Source organism: Choloepus didactylus, chromosome 6, assembly GCF_015220235.1.
Source record: "Choloepus didactylus isolate mChoDid1 chromosome 6, mChoDid1.pri, whole genome shotgun sequence".
Taxonomy (NCBI): domain Eukaryota; kingdom Metazoa; phylum Chordata; class Mammalia; order Pilosa; family Megalonychidae; genus Choloepus; species Choloepus didactylus.
Window position 1 is genome coordinate 141344608 of NC_051312.1, and position 21615 is coordinate 141366222.

A 21615-nucleotide genomic window follows, 5' to 3' on the forward strand; every position below is an offset into this window, starting at 1 on the left:
ACTTTGTGTTAAGGCTCTTTTGATGCTTAGTCCACCTTACTCCAGACCATCAGAATAGCCTGTGTTTGCTCAGATTTTTACAGCTCTTCATCTGATTCTTGCCCTGAATACATGGCATAATTTTTGAGATTGTACTTTTTGTGCTATTGTTTCAAATCCAGGAGCAAGCTTCCTTTCCTCTGTTACTTCTCTGGGAATCTTGATGTGTTCTGTTTGTTTTTGTGCAGAATTTTCTCCCTGGCTCTTATGGTTGGTTTAAATTCTTTCCCTCACTCAGTGTCCCCTTTCCTTTGAACTTTTCAGTTCTGGGAACGTCCTGCCTTATAGCAGTTCAATTTAACCCTCACATCTTTTTTAATTTCCCTGACACTTTTCTGCCTCTAGTTTCTTCCCTTTTGTTGTATCCCACCCCAGGGAGCCAGATGACATCAATCCAGCAATGTGGGTCACTGCAGAGTAGTCCACTTTATGTTGGTCCAGCAAACAGAAACCAGAATGAGTGAGTGCACCATCTTCCAGCTGCTTCTATTCTTCCCCCCCCCCCACCCCAACCACCACCTGGGGCCCTTACACATGCAGCAACTCCCAAGATGCTTGTGTTCTGCCCTGGATCTCTGCAGACTTGGGACTCAGTGTCTGGATATGCATGGGGTTCTAGCATGCTCCTGAAAGTGGCTCTAAAGTCTGTGACTATGGTTGGAGGGAGGGATCCCAGCCTCTCTGCCTCTGAGGGACTCCAAGCTGCACAGGAACAAGTGAGGGGAGAGAGTAGGACCAGTATTCCAGGATGGCAATTTCCTACCTTGAATTTTTGTTCAATTCAGCTTTTCTGTAGTCCTTCTCCTGTCTCTATTGTCCTCCAGAGTTTTAAGCAGGTGAGATTTATCCTTTAATCACTGAATCTCTGGGAATGTTTTTTTTCAGGGGATGTCTTATGTCACCTTCCAGGTCTCTTTTATCTGAATGCTCCAAGAAATGTTAGGCATCTCAAACTTTTTAAGTAACCACCAGGGCTCATTAATTGTCAGTGGGTGTCTGCTTTGGTGGTCATAACTGCAATAGATAGGTGTATGTGTGTCTGTTTTTTTAGTGCTATAAATACTTGTCAGTAGGGGAGGGGCTTGTAGTCTTTAGTGATGCTAGCCCCTTTTAGTGGCACTAGACATATATATCTTATTCAGTTAACAAATAAGGGTAAATTTTGATGGCAAAGGGGAAAAAATAAGAAGCACTCTACAAGAGAATTTAAACTGCCAATAAATGATCCTATCTAGGAGGAGGATGATCAGTTTCCAGAAAAGAATCTAGATGGTATCAAAGACAGCCTTGACATACTTCAACACATACTCTCACTGTGGGCAACATTACACAGAACAATTTGATGCTATAGAGTAGTTTCTGATCTAGCTCAGTTAACCAGTAGACACCTCAGTTCTTCCTAACCAATTCACAGGGATTAACCAAACTAAGTTGGCATGAAAAACAACAACAAAAAAAAAGGAAGGAAAAAAGGGAGAAATCTATAATTTGTAAAAGATTGCAATGATACCAGTCTCCCCTCAGACTGACATTCCATCTTTGTTGTAAAATGGAAGACTATCACTTTGGGACATTCTTTCTCAGGATGAATATAAATATTTGGAGTATGACTTATCGGCAACTAGGCCCCATTTTTGGTTGCTTAGACTGCTTTTATGAGGAAAAGCTTTGGAATCAAGTTGGACACCAAAGAACCATCTATATAAGGTGCTGTAGTTCATCAAAGTCCCATCCTGATTAGGATTTGTATCAGTTAGGGTTCAGTGAAGGAAATAGGAAGCATTCTAGGAATTTTAAGCAAGAAAAATTACAGGGAATTAGGTGCTTACAGAATCACTTGAAGTGCTTAAGAAATGGATTCTAGACTGGGACTCCAGGATTGATTCTTCACAGATGTGAACCCACCCAGGGAAAGCGGGGATGGAAATATAATAAATTTTGAAAGTGTGCATCCACAGGACTCACTCCAGCAGTTAACTCTTGTGAAAGAGTTTTCCTAATTCCTGAAAATCAGAGCTGGCACCACACTGATCCCCTTTTCCCACATTAATAGCAGAGAGCTTTCATTGATCCCACCACTCTTATTTAAGGGGGAAAGATTTGGAAATCTTACAATTTTTGAAAAATTTTCTCTAGGTAGATAATTCTGATCAATGCAAAATTATCTATTGTATATTCTAAACCATAATATCCTTAGCACTTAGACCTCTAAGAGTAGCATGGAATCACTCCTCATTTTCAAAGTGAGGAAAACAAACATAACTTACTGTAAATAAATATCTCCAGGGTAAAGGTTGACAGGACTTTACATTTCCTAATTCCAACTAAGGTTGGATAACCATTGATAGAACTCTTAAATACATCCTGTAGATTTTACTGAATTTCTGTTAAGCCAATACTATTCACAATTTACCTCATGCTCAATTTACCCTGTGTGCATTATCTTTTAGGAGAACTGCACCCAGGAAAGTGCAGGCACATGAAAGTTCAGAGTGTGCATTCCGAACTTCCAGTTTTTATCTAAATAAAATCAGGTTTTAATAAGTTTTAAGCTCACCATTGTTGGGGAGGTGGAGTAGGGAGAGGATGTGAAAAATGAATAATTTTAACTTTGTAGAATTTATATAAATTAGAATTTTTATCGGTTCTACATGATGAGAACAAACATTCAAATACTTTTTCTAACGTGCACTGATTACCAGGGTACAAACTATGCACAATCAATATCCTTGAAACCCATTTCACAGATGAGAAAACTGAAGCACAGAGAATTTAAGCAACTTACCCAAGTTCAGGCAACTAGTATATGTGATAACTAGTATATGACCCAATGGCCAGTGCTTACTGGATATAGGGTGGGTTTTGTTATTTAATTTAATGAATTTGTTATTTGAGTTAATAAAATATTTCATTCTAGTCATTTCATTACATGGTTAAGAAAATCAAGGTCTTCCTGAGGCACTACCTAGTTTAAGAGCACTTCCCAAAGTTTGAATTACGTAGCGAATTTTCTTCTGCACTTATACTGAAGAAATAGCTCTTTTGGTTGAAGAAGTACGGTTGCCACTCTATAACAGTTTTCAAGAAACTCAACTCCTATAGCCTCATAGGATTAATTACATTGTTTATTTTTAGTGAACTTGGGTCAAGGTAGTTTCCTTTTGGGATTTCAGTTCAAAGGAAGTTAAAGTAAATTTTAATTGATTGGGTGTGGAAAGAAATAATCATACAAAGTTATAGGAACTTCTCTGTCAACACAGTGAAGGGGTTTTGTTTGGTGTTCCTTGAAACAAAAAGACCTACTGATGCAAGAAGACTTCTGTTTACTCTATTGACCCTCAACTGGGGTAGGACCAGTGAGTTCATGTTCCTCAAGCTGGCCGGGGAGAAAGCCTAGGAAATGCAGGATTGGAAGAGGTAAAAAAGGCAACTTTTATGAGCCTTGTATCACAGGGAAAAGTGTGTACCAAGAAACAATTCTTATTCCTGACTTAGAACTTACCTGCGGGAATTAAGCAGTTTTGTTTACGCAGAGTTTAAGGCATGTAGATTTGGAGTACTGAAAAATGTACATTTCCTTGTATATAGAAATAAGCTTTCTTTTTATGGGGGGAAGATAAGAATGAAAGCCCTCCATGCGTATCTTTGCTTATTGAGTTCTGTTACATAGGGAGACCAACACTTGAGCCAATAAAATACAGTACTGCACCCCTGGAAGCTCTGATTTGCATGTTCTGTGCATCCAGAAAATGAGTCACACAACCTCCTCTTTAATGATGGAGTAAAGTATCAAGCCTCCAGGTTTTAGAAAATTTTATCCTTAGTATAATACTCACTGAAGTTCTATTCAAATCTCAAGTTTTGCCCTTAGAGGAGTAACTAGCAACCTATTACATTTGAGAGAGCAAAATGTGAGGTACCCTGTCCAAAGTAGTGGCACAATTTTGGGGAAATTTTTTATTCCACAATTACTGCTCTAGCCCTTTATATCATAAGGTCTTTAAAATTTAAATTATTTCTATTAAAATGCAAATAGCTCAAACTATTCACATCTCTTTTTTAAAATTAAAACATTAACAAGATTATTTGAAAATAATTTAAAAGCAAGAATACCACATAATAGTTAGATAGTCAAATTATGGCAAAACTAGGAGAGATGGGAAGAAACCAAAGAGAAACTAAATTTCTGTTCTCTCAAGAGACAAACTCATCTTATATTTCTATAACAGGTGATGATGCTCTTCATCAGGTTTAAAACATTCTTTCATTCAACAAATACAATGTTCTGGTCTTCCAATCTTTAAAGCAGCATACACTTACCTAGTAACTACAAGTATACTTGAAATAGCAGTTTAATAATCAAGAATTATCTAATCTTCTCCCTAATTCACCATTGAAAAACTCACAGGTTTTGGTATTTGATTACTTAACAAACCTAAAAACCTTACACTCCTTGTTGATCTGGAAAAATTCATCCTTAAATGCTAAATTAAATATTACCAGCCTTATGATATGTTCCATGCTGCACGCCTACCTCCAGACATTGTGGCATTCAAAACTGATATCTTTTTTTAAAATTTCTTAGGAAGTTCAAGTTTTGTAGACATATTTCCTAGTGTCATAATCAGGTATCAGGCTTAGACTTGCTTAAGTGTGCATCTTAGCTTTTTAAAAAACCTGCTGTATTACAGTTGCTCAATTGTAAAGTAGAAATAGTGATAGCTACCTAATTGTATAGATAGTGTTTGTGTAGATCGAATAAAAATATATGTGTGTGTGTGTTTGTGTGTGTGTCCTCATAGTTCTAATTCCCTTCACTAGCTCTCACCGTCTCAAGCAGTATTTTGCAATGCAAAGTACATGAATCCAAGAAGCCATTTCTAATAATGACTCTAAAAATTTTTAACTGCGTAACTCAGGCATATCTTCCTGGATATTATGAAGACCAACCTACAAGGCTTTTTTGAAGTTAAAATGACAAGAGTTTAAACATGTATACACAGGATTGAGACATTATCTGGAGTAATACGAGAGAAGGTCAACTGAAGAAGTTAATGGAGAATTCTAAGTGGCCAACAGGTACCTTTTATTGGAATACCAGATAGTAGAATTTATTTTACATTTTATAAAATAGAATAAAAACAAATATAGTATATATTTTATAAAAGTAGCTAGAAACTGATATTGTGTGTTAGACTGCGAAGCTTTACAAATAACTTTTAATAATGATATTTGCCTGACATGCTGGAAAGAGCCACAGTTTGCATATTTTTCTTATCTGAAATGATTATATTGTCCTGAAATAGTACTACAGCATCCTTTTCTGGGTTTTATTAAGGTATTTCTTTGGTTTTAGAGTTATATACTATAGGCTAGTGGAATGAAGCTTTATTATTGCTTAGCTGCTTAAATCTCAGGATTTACTCCTGCCAAAACTGACATAAACATGTTCTGAGCACCCCTTCTCCTTACCCCAGTTGATACTATCTGTTAAGGTGGCTTTAGACAGAACTGAGCAAGTATTTGCCCCCACCCCACCCCCTATCTTTAGCACTGGGAATCTGTAGTAATAATGATCTTGGATTACACTTTGAAAAAAGCTCTCTACACTTTAGTGTCTTGTCAGTTAAATGAAGCCACTTGATGGCAACTTGTGTTCTTTTTATCTTAGAATATTTTCTAAAATTTTCTCTAACCCATAGGTGGGACCTATGTAATTCTGAGTGTTTGGTGCCAGATGTGAGAAAAGGATCCCAGAACCAAGATGCCTAGAAAAAACCCAATTCTTCAAATCCTATGGATGAATTTCACAAGACGCCCAAGTCTCCAAGGGCAAGATGAACATATCTCCAAATCAAGGAAAAAGTTAAAGAGGCAAGTTGACACATCCTATTGCCTTTGATAAAGTTTCCTCTCTCTCCCCATCTTATGCTATTATAATGCTGGAGAACTGAAATTGAGAGAAGGCTAGCAGGAGGAGAGATTTCATTTATGGTATAGAGATCTTGGCAAAAACAAACAGTCACACCAAATACCTTACCACAGGATTTGGGACTTTTTACAGTCCATATCCCTGTGGCTTTCTGGCTGATTAAGGAAGAATCTCTAAAGATACCAAAAGCCCAGATTTTTTATCCTGTTATTTTATGTTAAGCCAAAATAAATAAGGGCAAACAAATACTAAAACAAGAAGTCTTGATACTGATGAGATTTTGCTCATGATGCCTTTATACTGTAAGTTCTTCTCTGACCCTTCCACTCCTCTGGAAGTTCCTCTAAGCTCTCATTACTATGAGCTACTCAGCCTAAGTGAAAAGTGGAAGTGGAATGGGTTTTAGAACCACAGAGGCTTGATGTTAAATCCTGCCTCTACCACCTGCTCCCTATTTGATCATGGGAGGGAGGTATCGCTCAAACTTCTCCAGTCAACCTTTCCTTATCTATGAGAATGTATTGCCTGTCTTTAAGGGTAGCTGCAGGAGGAGATACTGCATATATATTTCCTAATTTATAATTGGTGTTCAATGCCATTACGTTTTTATTGCTGTACTGCTTGCTATAAGCACTTGTTTTACACTATACAGATCAGCATATTCCCAGAACATAAGGAAGTGCTAGGTGCTCAGTAATCATTTTAGCTATTAACTAACTGCTGATCGGTAGCTGAAGATCAGTTACAAAGTTCTGTTTCTTTTCCCCTGCAGGTGAGTGGAGATGAACCCTGAAAACTGGACTCAGGTGACCAGGTTTGTCCTTCTGGGTTTCCCCAGGAGCCATATCCTGCAGTTCCTACTGTTCCTGGGGTTGATGGTGACCTACATTGTAACAGCCACGGGCAACTTGCTGATCATTGCGCTCAGCTGGTTTGACCGTCGCCTGCACACGCAGATGTACTTCTTCCTGCGGAACCTATCCTTCCTGGAGCTGCTGCTCGTGTCTGTTGTGGGTCCCAAGATGCTTGTCATGATCCTCACTGGGGACCACACCATATCATTTGCCGGCTGCCTCATCCAGTCCTACCTATACTTCCTCCTGGGCACCACCGACTTCTTCCTCTTGGCCGTCAGGTCCCTAGATCATTACCTGGCGATCTGCCGACCACTCCACTATGAGACCCTGATGAGTGGTCACGTCTGCTCCCAGCTGGTGCTGGCCTCCTGGCTCTCTGGATTCCTCTGGGTCCTTTGCCCCAGCATCCTCATGGCCAGCCTGCCTTTCTGTGGCCCCAATGGCATTGACGACTTCTTTTGTGACAGTTGGCCCTTGCTGAGGCTCTCCTGTGGGGACACCCACCTGCTGGAGCTGGTGGCATCTGTGCTCTCCATGTCGGTGTTGCTGGGCTCTCTGGCAGTGACCTTGGTTTCCTACTCCTGCATTCTTGCTGCTGTCCTCAGGGCCCCCACAGCTGCTGAGTGGAGGAAAGCCTTCTCCACGTGTGTCTCCCACCTTACCGTGCTGGTCATCGTCTATGGCAGCTCCATCTTCCTCTACATCTGCCTGTCGGAGGCCCAGTCAATGCTGCTCAACAAAGGTGTGTCCGTCCTGGGCTGTATCGTCACCCTCTCCTGAACCCGTTCATCTTCAGTCTCCAGAATGATACGGTGAAGCAGGCGCTGAAAGACGCCCTGAGGTGGGACAGGCTCCCTGCAGCTAGGAGGCTATGAGGGCCACAAGAAAGAGAAAAAGTACCTATTAGACCAGGAGACTTAAAGTTTATTCCATTTTTTAAAAAGTTCAAATCATTCAGGCAAAACCCCATGCTTTTCTCACATGATAAAAGCACACTCTTTGTGAATATACAATACAGAAGCTGGAAGTAAGCCTTCATTTTCCTCCCTACAGTCTTTCTTGTATCCTCCAACTCCCCACAGAGAAGGCTGATCCAATTGGTGAAATTTCAGAATTCTGGTTCGGGCACCTTTCCTGTTGGGATGAATTTCTGGGTTTATGAGCAGGTACAAGCATGTGGCCTCATGCAGGGAAGCTGCTTCCTCTCCCTCCACATTCATGTGCTTATGCAACTGTACTGCTTCAGTTTCTGTGCCATGTAGCCAGCTGGGAGGTGCTGAAACAGTGGGTTGAGATCTGGAGCTTAGACGAGAGGAAGAGGCCTGCAAGGACTTCCAACTAGACAGAGTATCACTAACCAGAACCTCTGTATTAGAAAACCAAATCCTGACTGCATAACAAACAGTTCTTTGATTCTTAATTGCTATGGGATTGTTCTTTTTGTGATGACAACTCTTGTGGGAATCTCATAAAGGAAGAATGATGAGACCCATGAGATATTTGGATAGCCCCAATTCCCAAATCAAATCACATCTAATAGATACCAAATACAGGGAGAATCATTCAACCATTCCTTCAAAAATATTATTAATATTTCTGATATGTTTTAAGCACTGTGCTACTCAGGGACTGGAAGAGAATGAATCAAAGAGAAGCTAAGGTACAAATTTTAGGGAGGTGCACAGACTCAGGATCATGTAATGCAGGGTGAGGACTTGCACAAACCTGAGAGTGAGTGCCTCCTTAAATGCTGCTTCTAAGCACCTTCTTGCTTCACCTGTCTTGTCCCTGGTGCTAGGCCTTGAGTACCAGCAGTAAACAATGTAGACATGGCTCCTACACTTATGGAATTTATAGTATTGTGGATGACAGACATTAAACAACTAAATGCACTAATCAGTATATAGTTGCAATTTGTGATAAATGCTTTTGAGAAAAGAACTGGGCTTTGTAAGAGGGGGTGATAATGAAAAATCCATTTAGATTTACAACCAGGAACACACCACCATGGAAGAGACCTTTAAACTGAGGCTTGAGAATGAGCAGTTACCCAGGCAAAGAGTAGGAGGAGAACATTCCAAAGAGAGGGAGTAGTATTTGCAAAGTCTTAGAGTTAGAGAAGAGGGACTGAGGGAAAATTTTTCTAACCATCAAGTTACAAAAGATGGGATGAGTGAGGTTGGAGAGTGGGTGAAGACCAGGTTAGACAGGATCTTATCTATCATGTTCATATGATTTTTTTTTTTCCTGTTTAAAAGGCAATGAAAAGCCTTTGAAGGGTTTACCAAGGGAGTAACCTAATCATGAATGTAAAAGATGAGTATGGCTGTTGGGGGAACAATTGATTGAAGGGAGGCAGAAGTGAAATTTAGGAGATCAATTAGGAAGTGAACTTTTTCAACCTGGAAGCTAGGAGATATTATTCTAGCTATACCTTCAGTATTGGCAGTGCAGGTTGAGAGAAGTAGACAGTCACTGTATATTTTGGGGTAATGTTTATAAGATAAACTGTTTCTTACCCATAGATCTTATAGTTCTTAGTAAAACTGGGCTAGTAAAGGAAAACCTCAACAGTTATCAAGTACCACATTGGAAGAAGCAAGGGTTCTACGGGGCACAGAGAAGGGCACGTGGGAAGGGACAGGGAAAGCTTCCCAGAGAAAGGGGCATCTCCTCTGGGACCTGTAGGAGTAAACCAGCTTAAGACGGTGCTAAGAGTGTTCCCTGCAGCACAGGCTGCAGGTGAAAGGCTCGGGGTGTCCTGAGTGTATTCAGAAAACTGAAAGATGTACAGTGTGAAAGTAGACAGAAGGAAGACATGAGGATGGAAAGGTAACTGGGAGCCAGTCAATGCAGTTCTCTTCTTAATATTTTATGAATCACCATTTAATAAAAATAGTACTGGACTAGAAAACAGAATACCTGGGGTCTTGTTGCTCCAGATTGCATGCACTTGAGCAAACCACTTCCTCATTTTTTCTTAGCTTCCGTATAATGTAAAATAAATGCATTGAATCAGGTGGTTTTTAGTCTTTGGGGAGATCATATATCTCTGTAAGAGTCTCAAAATCTATAGCTGTTTCTCAAAAATAATTCCTTTTTATATATACACAAACTTATCACATGTTTGTTTATGGAGATCTTAAACTCATCTCTGATTCCTAACTTAGATCATTTCTAAAAATCTTTTCAGCTTTAGCAAGATTTGATTCCATACTATTCTAACGGATTGTGTCAAGGTCTGTGCAATCACACCTTTACTGATACATTCTGATAGCAAGAGCCATCACTAGCATTCTATTTCAATAGTAATATAGATAGGAAGATGATTTTAGATTAGATAGATACATAATAGATAGATGATTAGATAGAAGATAGATGATTAATAGATGCTAGAGATTATAGGGAGAGTGAAAGAGAGAGATGTGGTATCTGACACTGTATATATTAAGAATGCACCAATGAGGCAGACTCTGCTGTTCAGTTCCAGATAAATGAAGAAGTTTCTCCAAGCCTCAGTCAAATCTTCTGTAGAACCAGAAAAAAAACTCTACATATAGTAGGTTCTTAAATTCATAAGCTCAATGGCATGGACATTTCGCCTGTTTCCAGATCACCTTCTGAGTGGCCCATTGTCCTAAGGGGCAATAACTGTTAATGCCCACTGGGGAACTGAGGTGGTAAATATTGATTATGGGAACAAAGGTAACAATAAAAGAAGGGTAACTTAATCTTTTGGCCGTTGCTCTACAAATTTTGCTCTACAGATTCTATCAGGTAATCCTGGAAAATTACATTCCCCTACATCTCTCCCCTAGAAGAAGGAAAGGACAGATATTCTGCTATCCTATAATTTCTACAATTACAAATACACTGAAATTCTTCAGCATCCTAAATCTCATCACAAACAAGGAGCTACTTAAATCCTTAATCTAGACCTACACTAACACTGAGCAAAAGTGATTTAATTCCTAGATCATCTCAGCACTTTTCTGGACCTTCTTCTATTCTACTCCTACAAGCTGATTTACAGTGCACATGAACCATGTGGTAATGCAAAAGGAAACTACTTTGCAAACAAAAAACTGAGGCATTTAAACTCCCTCTTTCAATCATGCTTTCTTTAAGCTTTCCACCCTGAGGCCCTGAGCGATCTCTCTTCTCAAAGAGGGAGAAGACAGGACAAAGAAGACAAAGTTTGTGTCTCTCAACCTTATCAAGTGTATGTAATCTGGGTGTTGGCTGAAAGAAAAAAGGATTTTCTGTATCCCTTTAATACCTCTTTAACATACCAGGATCTAGGCCTGAGTGAGTACTAGAACATAGAACTTAAGAAATGCCCTGATGGGACAGGAAAAGAAAAAGGGAAATAGTGAGAGGAAAGGAACACAGAGGTAAGGAAGGCAGATGAGCAGAGGGGTCTCTTGATATTCCTTTCCTGGGCTGCCTCTGGAGATAGAGGGGAAGGCAAGGGTGGGAGGCCTTGTCCTGCTTCAAAATGAAGACTTTTGAAGGAGCTAGCCCCATAGATTGTCCACAGAACTGCCAGGTATGTTGTGACATGAGTCATTTAAGTAAAACAGCATGGTGAGGCAAAGGAAGGGCTGGAGTTTCACTTCCCAAGCCACCCTCAGTTCTCTTATGATATGGGTGGAGCCCGAGATCTTACATGCCCCTGAGAAGGGACGCTGATAGAGGCTGAGCTGAGAGGTAGTGGTGTGAAATGGGGCTCACAGTGGTGACAGGTACATGACTGAGCCCCATGGGATGAAAACCTTGTCAGGAATGAATGGAGACAATGCAAGAGACTCAGAGGGGTCTACAACCCAAACCAAAGCTTAGAAAAACTGTTAGACCAAGAATATCTCCCAGACCTGATCAGGCAGAGAAAGCAGACCTTGAGCTGTATCTGGCAGACTTTAGCATCAGCAGTCAACAGAATCTTGAGATAGAATTATCCTCACATCCTGTCACAATGCAGAGTAGCCCAGGGCAGGTTCTCTGCAGCAGAGAACACCAAGCATCCAGGAGACACTTGTGGGTCTGAGGACTCTGCCTTCCTGCACTAACATGGGAACGGGAATGTGCTCCTCTCCTCCAAACATTCTGACAGCACTTTAAAAAGGAACAGGGTTGGAAAGAGGGAGAGGGCAGAATCCTGAGCAACTGAGTTATTTTCTAAAGAGAATGAACCTTTCCTTAAAGGGACTATTTGATTTTATACATAAAAGCAAGTCCGCTAGAGCTATCTAAATTTTAGATATTTTGCCCTACTATCCAACAGGTAGATAGTTGTGAGGAAAATAATATCAATTATTGAAAAATAAGATACATTTTATTGGCACATATGACTCCAAATAAGTAAGCTTGTGACCTTATTACAAGTTCATGGGATATAGGAAAGAGATCCAGACTCTTGCTGCTGAGCTAAAATGCATGGAAGGGAACTCTGACTTGTATATTCTAATTCCAAAATTTTCTTTCCACTGAAGTGTGCTCTCTCTTTAAAGAGCTCAAGTGTTTGCTCTAAACCCTCATATCTTCTCCTTCAATATCCTGACTCCCTTTTCACTAACCCTATGCCTGTCCACTTTGGAGACCGACCTAATGTCTAGACCCTGTATTCTAAACATATCTTCTCAGTCGGCCATTATGATGGGAAGGAACTTCTCTTATACTAATGTATTTATAGAAATATAAGTGATGGAAAATGGCAGATACATTTTTATGAATGTTATGCTCTTCCCATCCCACAATTACAGAGGTATCACTGTTTAAATAACATTTAATAAGTTAAATAAAATAAAACTTGTTTTGTTTCAATTTTAAATTGATTATTAGGCATGGCGGTGTAGATGAAAAGGTAAAGGTCTTGTGATACAGTTGATTAACTCAGCAATTGGAGAAGAAGGAATCTGGATTAAAGAGGGATTAAGGTATTGGGGAAGAGTAGAGAAATGATGGAAGAGATGGCTGGGGCCATTTCTCCATCCCCTCTTAAATTAAAGCACCATTCTCTATTTAGGGACTAGAGGATGACTGACCATCAAAGTAGTCAACTGTGATGCTACACAGCCAAAAAGATAGCTGAATTTTAAAGGGCAAGTTTCTGAGCAAGAGTGTGGGAGAAAACTATTCCCACCTACAACTTTACTGGGCTTTGGTATCCTTAACCCAATTTCCCCTTGATTCTTTAACCCACATTCCCATATTAAAACCCAATTCTACATTCTCCATGTGTTCAGTTCTCCATATCATCTTCTGCTCCATCCTCCATCCTCCATGTCCAGTTTTCCCAACTCTCCCATTCAGACTTGGACCAGATCAATCTAAAATACCACCTCTATCCATGAGGCCAGTCTAACTGACATTGACTCACAAAGAGTTATTACCCATTAGAGCTACAAGGAGTTCTAGATACCATTAAGACTTTGAGATCTGAAATTATATAGAGCTGGGTTGGATTCCAGAAACAAGCTCAAGAAACCTGAGTATGTTATTTAATGTCTCTAACCTACAATTGACCTATCTTTAAACTAGGGTGATATTTATCTCCAAGAATGTCAAAAGTGTTATAATAAATAACCTATGTAAATCACCTGGTACAGTAACTGGCCCATAGTAAACTTTTAACAAATGTTATCTAGATCATGATGATGATAATGATGACGACAGCAACATTATTAAACTATGCAGAGGAAAGTAATTTGCCCAAGGGAATTCCCTTCTTCCTTAATGACTGTAAATTCAATCAACATCCTGAAATCTGGACTCAGGGTCCTACATCTATTTCAACTCCTGAGTCCCTCCTGTCTCCAGGAAGTTTATAAATGTTTTGAGCTCCTCAAATATATTTTGTGTTCAGGAAGTGCTATCAGGAAAGAAACATTAGATTTACCATCTCTATACATACTGCAGTTGGAAATTTCTTGGCGGGGTCAACACCATGCTCATCTGGGAAGGTGCCACCCAAGCCAGTCATGACTTCTGCATATCTCTTGAGGTTTTGCCTCTAGGAGGTGCAGGGAAGCAGTTCTAGAGCACTCATCTGAAGTTCCAGCTTGGCTAAAGGTTTTTGTCACCAGAATGTGACTGAAACTAATGATTGCAGAAAAGCATGGGAAAATAGTTTTACCTTCCTTGTGGTGTCCTCTCAAGCAGGTTGGTACCCTGATGCATCCCTCTGATCCTCACGTCCTTGCCTCTGAGAATCTGTAGGGTCAGTGCTCTGGGGGACCAAGAAGGTCTTTTTGCCTCCTCCACAGCTTCTTCATGGCCATGATCACTTCCTTATTTCTCAGGGTATAGATGGCAGGATTCAGCATAGGGGTGACCATGGTGTACAGCACAGAGACCATCTTGTCCATAGGGAAGGTCTGAAATGGCCTTTCATAGACATAGATGCAAGGCACAAAGATTAAGGTGACCACAGCAATGTGGGAGGCACAGGTGGACAGGGCCTTGTGGCGGCTGTCCAGGGAATGGCTTCGGAGCATGATCAGCAATGCTGTGTAAGATCCCAGTAGCACCAGAAAGCACATCAGGGTCACCAGGCCATTGTTAGACAACATCAGAAGCTCTAAGACAAATGTATCTGTGCAGGCCAACTTGATCAATTGGGGCACATCACAATAAAAGTTGTCCAACTTGTCAGGCCCACAGAATGGCAACCAGATAGTCAGTCCCACCTGTACGATAGAGTGGATGAAGCCCCCCACCCAGGAAGCTGCCATGAGGAGCCCAGAGACTGTTCGATTCATAATGAGTGTGTAGTGCAGGGGCTGGGAAATGGCGACATAGTGGTCATAAGCCATGACAGTCAGCAGGAAGATCTTGATGCCGCCAATGAAATGGAAGAAGAAGAGGTGAGCCAGGCAGCTGCCAAAGGAGATGGTGGGGTTGCCTGAGAGCAGGTCAACCAGCATCCTGGGTGCCATGATTGAAGAGTAGCAGAAGTCCAGGAAAGAAAGATTGCCCAAGAGAAAGTACATGGTTGTGTGCAGGTGTGGGTCAGCAGTCACAATGGCCACAATGAGGAGATTTCCAGTTACTGTCATAAGATACACAGCAGAGAAGACAATGAAGAAGAGGTACTGGAGCGTCCATACTTGAGAGAGCCCCAGTAGTACAAAACCTATCACCTGGGAATGGTTCGCTGGATTCATCAGTTTGGTATGAGCTAGTAAATGAATCTGTTGAGGAAAATGGACATATTCATCATAAGATCCACAAGTTTCTCAGAAATAGTTTCCTCTGCTCCCTTTGGGGACTACTCTACTATCTCATTCACCATAACAGGAATGTCATCAGTGGTTCAGTAGGAATCCTGAACCCCACTGAGTTTTATGAGAACCTGCTGATGTAGAGGAAGAGACCCAAGTCCAGGGTCCTCTGAAGGTGGGACAGGTAACAGGCAAGAAACTTGGTCACCCAGTCTCAGGTTAAAATTTTTTTCCTGCCATATTGGTGTGAGCTTCTTTAGTTTAGAATCTGTTTCCCCTTTCTGTGGACACATCATTGACAAAAATAGTGAAGGACCGTTAATGCTTTCACCTTTTAAATCTCAGATTTCTTAAATTTATCTTGTCTTTTAAAATGTGATTACTGTTCACTAATTCAGCTATTCAATCAATACATTTCCTCAAGTTACAGTAATTTTCAATAAATGTTTCATCATTTGATATAAAAAAAGAGTGTAGGGCTTTGATGAATGAATGTTGCTGTGCTTGTAAAAATCAATCTTACAGTTTATTTTGAACTATTTTTATGAGTAATGATAGTGGGTTCATATGTGAGATTTTCAATTTAGAGTATTTGTTTTGACTAGTATTTGTTTTCAGAGTAACAACATTGGAATTAAATAAAATTTTAAAAACTTTTGTAAACTTAGAATGGATATTTTGTTAAAAGAGAAATTCCCACATAGAATTTTTAAAGGTTTAAAATACATTAGATTATTTTAATTTTTATATAAACTATAATAAACATATGACAAGTCAAAAAAAAAAGACACCTCTAGCTTTCAATGTGGAGAAAGGGAAATACCCAACTCCCATCCCTTTTAACCTCCTATCTCAGCTAAGAGATGAAAAGAAAAGCTGATATGCATTAGTGAAGCTCACAGCCAGGGTCACAGGCTCACTAAAAGGCTGAGACCTAATCATAGGATTGGACTGTGATGTTGTCACCACATCCACAGGCTCCTGTATAACAACAGAGGATCACAGCTGAAAAAAGCTGCACTGCTCAGACCCTATTTAAGAAGTCTCTAAGGAAATCCAAAACAACAGGAGAGTCAAAAACAAGGATACCAGAGGAAATTTTAGCCTCTGACACCTAAAGCTACAGAAAATAGTAAACACAGCCCGACTCTTAGCCAGAAAATAATAATATGCCATACCTCTTAGAGGGACAAAGATAAGAATTACATGCACTTCTTGTCAGAAACCATACAAAGAATAAGGTGGTATGAAAACTTAGTGTTGAAAGGAAAAAAAATACACCAAACTAGAATTTTAAATCCAGTGAAATTATTCTTCAAAAGTAAAGGAGAAATAAAGACCTTATTCAACAAACAACAGAGGGAATTTGTTGTTAACAAACCTGCCCTGCAAGAAATGTTAAAAGAAGTTTTTCAGGGAGAAAGAGTGATAGACAGAAACTTGAATCTACATAAAGAGGGAAGAGCATTGGAGAAAGAACAAATCGAGGAAGAATAAATTATTTTATTTTTCATATTCTAAATTTATCTAAATGGTAAAACTGCCATTAAAGGAATAATGATGACAAGGTTTTGGGTGATTATAGCATACGGATGGCTGAAATTACGACAGCAATGCCACAATGGATGGAGTGAGGAAATGGGACTACTGTCTTATAAAGGTGCCTGCATTACAGGTGAAGTGATACAGTGTTACTTGATTGTGGACTTACACTAGTTAAAAATGTATGTTGTAAACTCTACAGCAATCACTAAAATACTTTTTAAAGAAGTATATACTCCCCATATTAATCTATAGATTCAACACAATCCCCATCAAAATTCTAGCTGGCTTCTTTGCAGAAATTGACAAGTTTAGGCCTATCATTCATATGAAATGTTAAGAACCCAGAATAGCCAACACAATATTTATAAAGAAGAACAAAGTTGGAGGATTTCCAAATTTACTACAATGCTACAGTTATCAAGATCATGTGGTACTAGCATAAGGACAGACATGTAGATTAAAGTAATGCAATTGAAAGTCCAGAAATAAGCCCTTACAATAATGGTCTATTGATTTTCAATATGAGTGATAGGACAATTCAATTGGAAAAGAGCAGTCGCTTGAAAAAATGGTGCTGGACAAGTGGATATCCACATATAAAACAATTAAGTTGTACCTCTACCTTACACAACATGCAAAAATTAACTCAAAATGGATCCAAGATCTAAATGAAAGATGTAAACTGTAAGATTCTTAGGAAAAAACAGGAGCATAAATCTTTATGACTATGGATTAGGCAATGGTGTCTTAGATTTAGCACCAAAAGCACAGGTAACATAGGATAAAATATATACACTGCACTTCAGAAGACCATGAAACAAGTGAAAAGACAATAGAATAGAGGAAATATTTGCAAATCATATCTCTGTAAGGACTTCTGTCCAGAATACATAATGAACACAATTCAACAATAAAAAGACAAAGAACCCAATTTAAAAATGGAGAAAGGATATGAATAGACATTTCTACACATAATATATACAGATTACCAATAATCATTTGAAAAGATGTTCAAAATAATTTTCCTTTCTTCAGGGAGATGTAAATAAAAATGAGATAGCACTTCACACCAGCTAGGATGGTTATAATAATAAAGATACTAAATAAAAAGTGGTGGGGAAGACATAGATAAATTGGAGCCCTATACCCCACTGGTGGGACAGTAAAATGGTGGAGTCTCTTTGTAAAAAGTTCTCCAAAAGTTAAACACAGAGTTAGCATATGATGCACATATATACCCAAGAGAATGAAAATATATGACCATGTAAAAGCTTGTATATAAATGTCCATTGCAGCATTATACATAATAGCTAAAAGGCAGAAACCATACAAATGTCCATCATCTAATGAGCAAATAAATAATTTGTGGCATATGCACACAATGGAATGTTATATGGCAGTAAAATAGTGATACATTATACAATATGGATGAAGCCTGAAAACATTATGCTGAGTATAAGAAGACAGTCATAAAAGAACACATATTTTTTTATCCCATTTCTATGATATATCCAAAATAACCAAATCTATAGAAACAGAAAGTAGATCAATGGTTGTCTAGGGTTGGGTGGGACTATGAGGGTGAAATGGGGAGAGACTGCTATTAGGTGCCAGTTTTCTTTTTAGGGTGATAAACATGTTCTAAAATTTATGTGGTGATGATTGACAACTCTGTGAATATTCTAAGAACTAATGAATTGTATGCTTTAAATAGGTGAATTCTGTGGTATGTGAATTATGCCTCAGTAAGCTGTTATTTAAAAAGAAGTATAACTGATATTCTCAGAGAAGAGATGAAAATAAATCATATAAGACTCTCAATTGAAACCAGAGAAGGCAGAAAAACAGGAGAAAAAAAGAAAAAAAGAACAAAGGCAAATACAGAAAACAGCTATAAACATGGTAATTATAATCCAGCTACCTCAATAAATGTGAATGGTATAAATACACAACTGAAAAGACAGATTATCAAAGTTGATTGGAAAAAAAAGACCCAATTGTAAATAAATAGTAAAGGGATGGAAAAAGATATACCATATTAATATCAATCAAAAGAAAGCTGCTATAGTTACATGATTTTTAGAAAAAGCAGATGTCAGACCAAGGAAAATTATCAGGGATACAACAGGAGAATTACATAAGGGTAAGGGCTTAATCCTCCAAGAAGACATAACAATCCTAAATGTATATACACCTAACAACAGAGAATCAAAACCCATGAGGCCAAAACTGTTAAACTGAAAGGAAAAATACACAAACCCAGTATTAGAGTTGGAGACTTCAACACCTGTCTTTCAGAAACTGATAGATCAAATGGGCAGAAAATCATAAGATTTTAGTATAATGAACACTACCAATTAATTTGATCTGATATTTATAGAATATTCCATCCAGCAACAGTAAAATGCATATTTTTCTGAAGATCACATGAAACATTCACCAACATGGACCCCATTCTAGACCAGGAAACACATTAAAAAATTAAAAAATAGAAATCATATAATGTGTGTTCTCAGAACACAATCAGAAAAACAGGAGGAATTTCCAGGTAAGATGGCAGAGTAGAGAGCTTCAAGTTGCAGTTCATCCTTCAGGGCAGCTAGTAAACAACCAGCAACTGCCTGAAACAGCTGTTTGAATGCTCCAGAGACCAGAAGAACACTGTACACCATCCAGGGAAGAGCAGAAGGCAGAGACTGATAACCTGCAGTGACGCCCTCAGAGTAAAATTCTCAATACAGCAGAAGCTGGTGCTCATCCCACCCTCTCACAGCAGGCTGTCCCTGACTGGAAATAAAATTCCTCTTCCCTAAGAACATGGGGGTGAGGTATGGCTGAGCATCAATTGTGCCTTTTGATTAGCAAATCTGGAATGCTGGCTCCTGGTTCTGAGATAGTTTCAACAAGCCCAGGACTAAAAGCAGCCAGCAGCCACAGTTTCAACACCATCTCTGACAGAGGTGGATTCAGTGAGACTTAAAGGCACAGTAACACCTTAGGACAGAGGGATATGGTTGACTGAGGAGCACCATCTGCTGCTCAAGCCAGGAAAACACAGACGCAGGGACATGTCAAAGAGAAGTTCAGCAATCTTCCAGGTCTCCTCTCCAGGACACATGGAAACTGATCTACATCTCTTGTGGGTCCCTGGCCCTGTTCTGTCTGGGAAATACTGACTTAGAAAGTCCTCTCTGGGGTGACCCTCCTCCCAAATTTGCCCTCCAGGCAAAAGCAGTCAGAGACAATAAAAGGAGTCTTAAAAAATTATAGAGCCAAATCAGAAACAAACAAAAGAGATCAACATGCCTGGAGAAGGAAAAGAGGAAAGGAAAATCTCTCCTGGGGTTGAAACAATTGCACAAATAGTGCAATCTCAAAAATTCTATATTCAGGGTAAGAATCACATGAATAAGAGCTGAAAAAAATCTGATGAGTTACATACAAGCTATTCTAAAGGTCTATAGTAAGTTGAATCAAGTGTAGAAGAAGTACCTTAGCTCAAAGTCAATTAACAAGAAAACCCTAAGTAGAAGAGAGAAACTGATGTTCAGAATAAACTCATCAAGATAATCAGATGCCTAGACACCAGGAAAAAATTACAAGCCATACTAAGAAACAGGAAGATATGGTCCAGTCTAAAGAAGGAAATTAAAACCTCAGAGGATATGCAGAATTTGGAACAACTAATCAAGGATGTTCAAACAAATCTCCTAAATCAATTCAAGGAGATGAAGGAAAATATGGCTAAAGAGATAAAGGATATTAAGAAGACCCTGAATGAGCACAGAGGAGAATTTGAAAATATAAAAAGAAACACCACAAAAAGGATGGAAATGTAAGGCACAGTAGAAGAGATCAAAAATACAGTAGAGGCATACAATAGCAGATTTGAGTAGACAGAAGAAAGAATCAGTGAGCTAGAAAACAAGAGAGATGAAATCTTACAGATGGAAGAACATATAGAGAAAAGAATGGGAATAATTGAGCAGGTATCAGGGATTTGAATGATAGCCCAAAGTGCACAAACATGCATGTCATTGGTGTTCCAGGAAGAGCACAAAAGGAAAAAGGGGCACAAAGAATATCTGAAGAAATAATGGCTGAAAATTTCCCAGCTCTAATGAGGGACTTAAATATATATGTACAAAAAGTACAACTTACTCCAAACAGAATAAATACTATTAGATCTACTCTGAGACACATACTAATCAGAATGTCAAATGCCAAAGATAGGAGAGTATCCAGAAAGCAACAAGAGAAAACTAATTCCTCACATAAAAGGGAAATGCAAAAAGGCTAAGTGCCTATTTCTCATGAGAAAACATGGAGGCCAGAAGGCAGTGATAAATATTTAAGGTTCTGATAGGGAGAAACTGCCAGTCAAGGATTCTTTATGTGACAAAACTGTCTTCAAAAATGAGGTAGAGTTAAAAATGTTCACAGATAAACAAAACTGAGAGAGTTGGTCAACAGGAGATCTGCTCTACAAGAAATACTAAAGAGAGTTCTCCAGGTTGGAAGGAAAAGACAGGACAGAAAGGTTTGGAGGAGAGTATAGAAATGAAGATTTTCAGTAAAGGTAACTAAAAAGGTGAAAAGAGAGCCACCAACCCCCTCCCCCCCCAAAAAAAAACAAGATTTGACATCTTAAAAAAACAAAAGACAAAAAGGCAAAAGGAAGTACTGTCATTACAATAACAACATTGAATACTAATGGATTAAACTTTCCAATCAAAAGACACAGGTTGACAGAATGGATGAAAAAACATGATCCAACTATATGTTGTTTACAAGGGATCACCTTAGACCCAAAGACACAAACAGGTTGAAAGTGAAAGGATGAAAAAGATATTCCATGCAAATAGTAAGCAAAAAAGAGCTGAGGTAGCTATACTGGTATTGGAAAAAACAGACTTCTAAAGGAAATCTGTTGCAGAGACAAAGAAGGACACTATATATTAATAAAAGGGCAATCCAAAGAAGAGAAATAATAATCATAAATGTTTATGTACCTAACCAG

The 21615-nt window shown here is 38.9% G+C and overlaps 2 protein-coding genes across 2 annotated transcripts; one reads left to right on the forward strand and one right to left on the reverse strand.

Annotated features, from left to right (window-relative positions):
* Window positions 1–6753: 6753 nt before the first annotated feature.
* LOC119537369 (olfactory receptor 6T1-like) lies at window positions 6754–7703 on the forward strand. The gene is given in 2 exon segments (XM_037839852.1): window positions 6754–7594; window positions 7597–7703. Coding segments are annotated over 2 exon segments (948 nt in total).
* Window positions 7704–14048: 6345 nt separating this feature from the next.
* Window positions 14049–14993, reverse strand: LOC119538080 (olfactory receptor 4D5-like). The gene has a single exon (XM_037840817.1). The coding sequence runs from the start codon at window positions 14991–14993 to the stop codon at window positions 14049–14051; it is 945 nt and encodes a 314-aa protein (XP_037696745.1).
* Between the last annotated feature and the right edge of the window lie 6622 nt (window positions 14994–21615).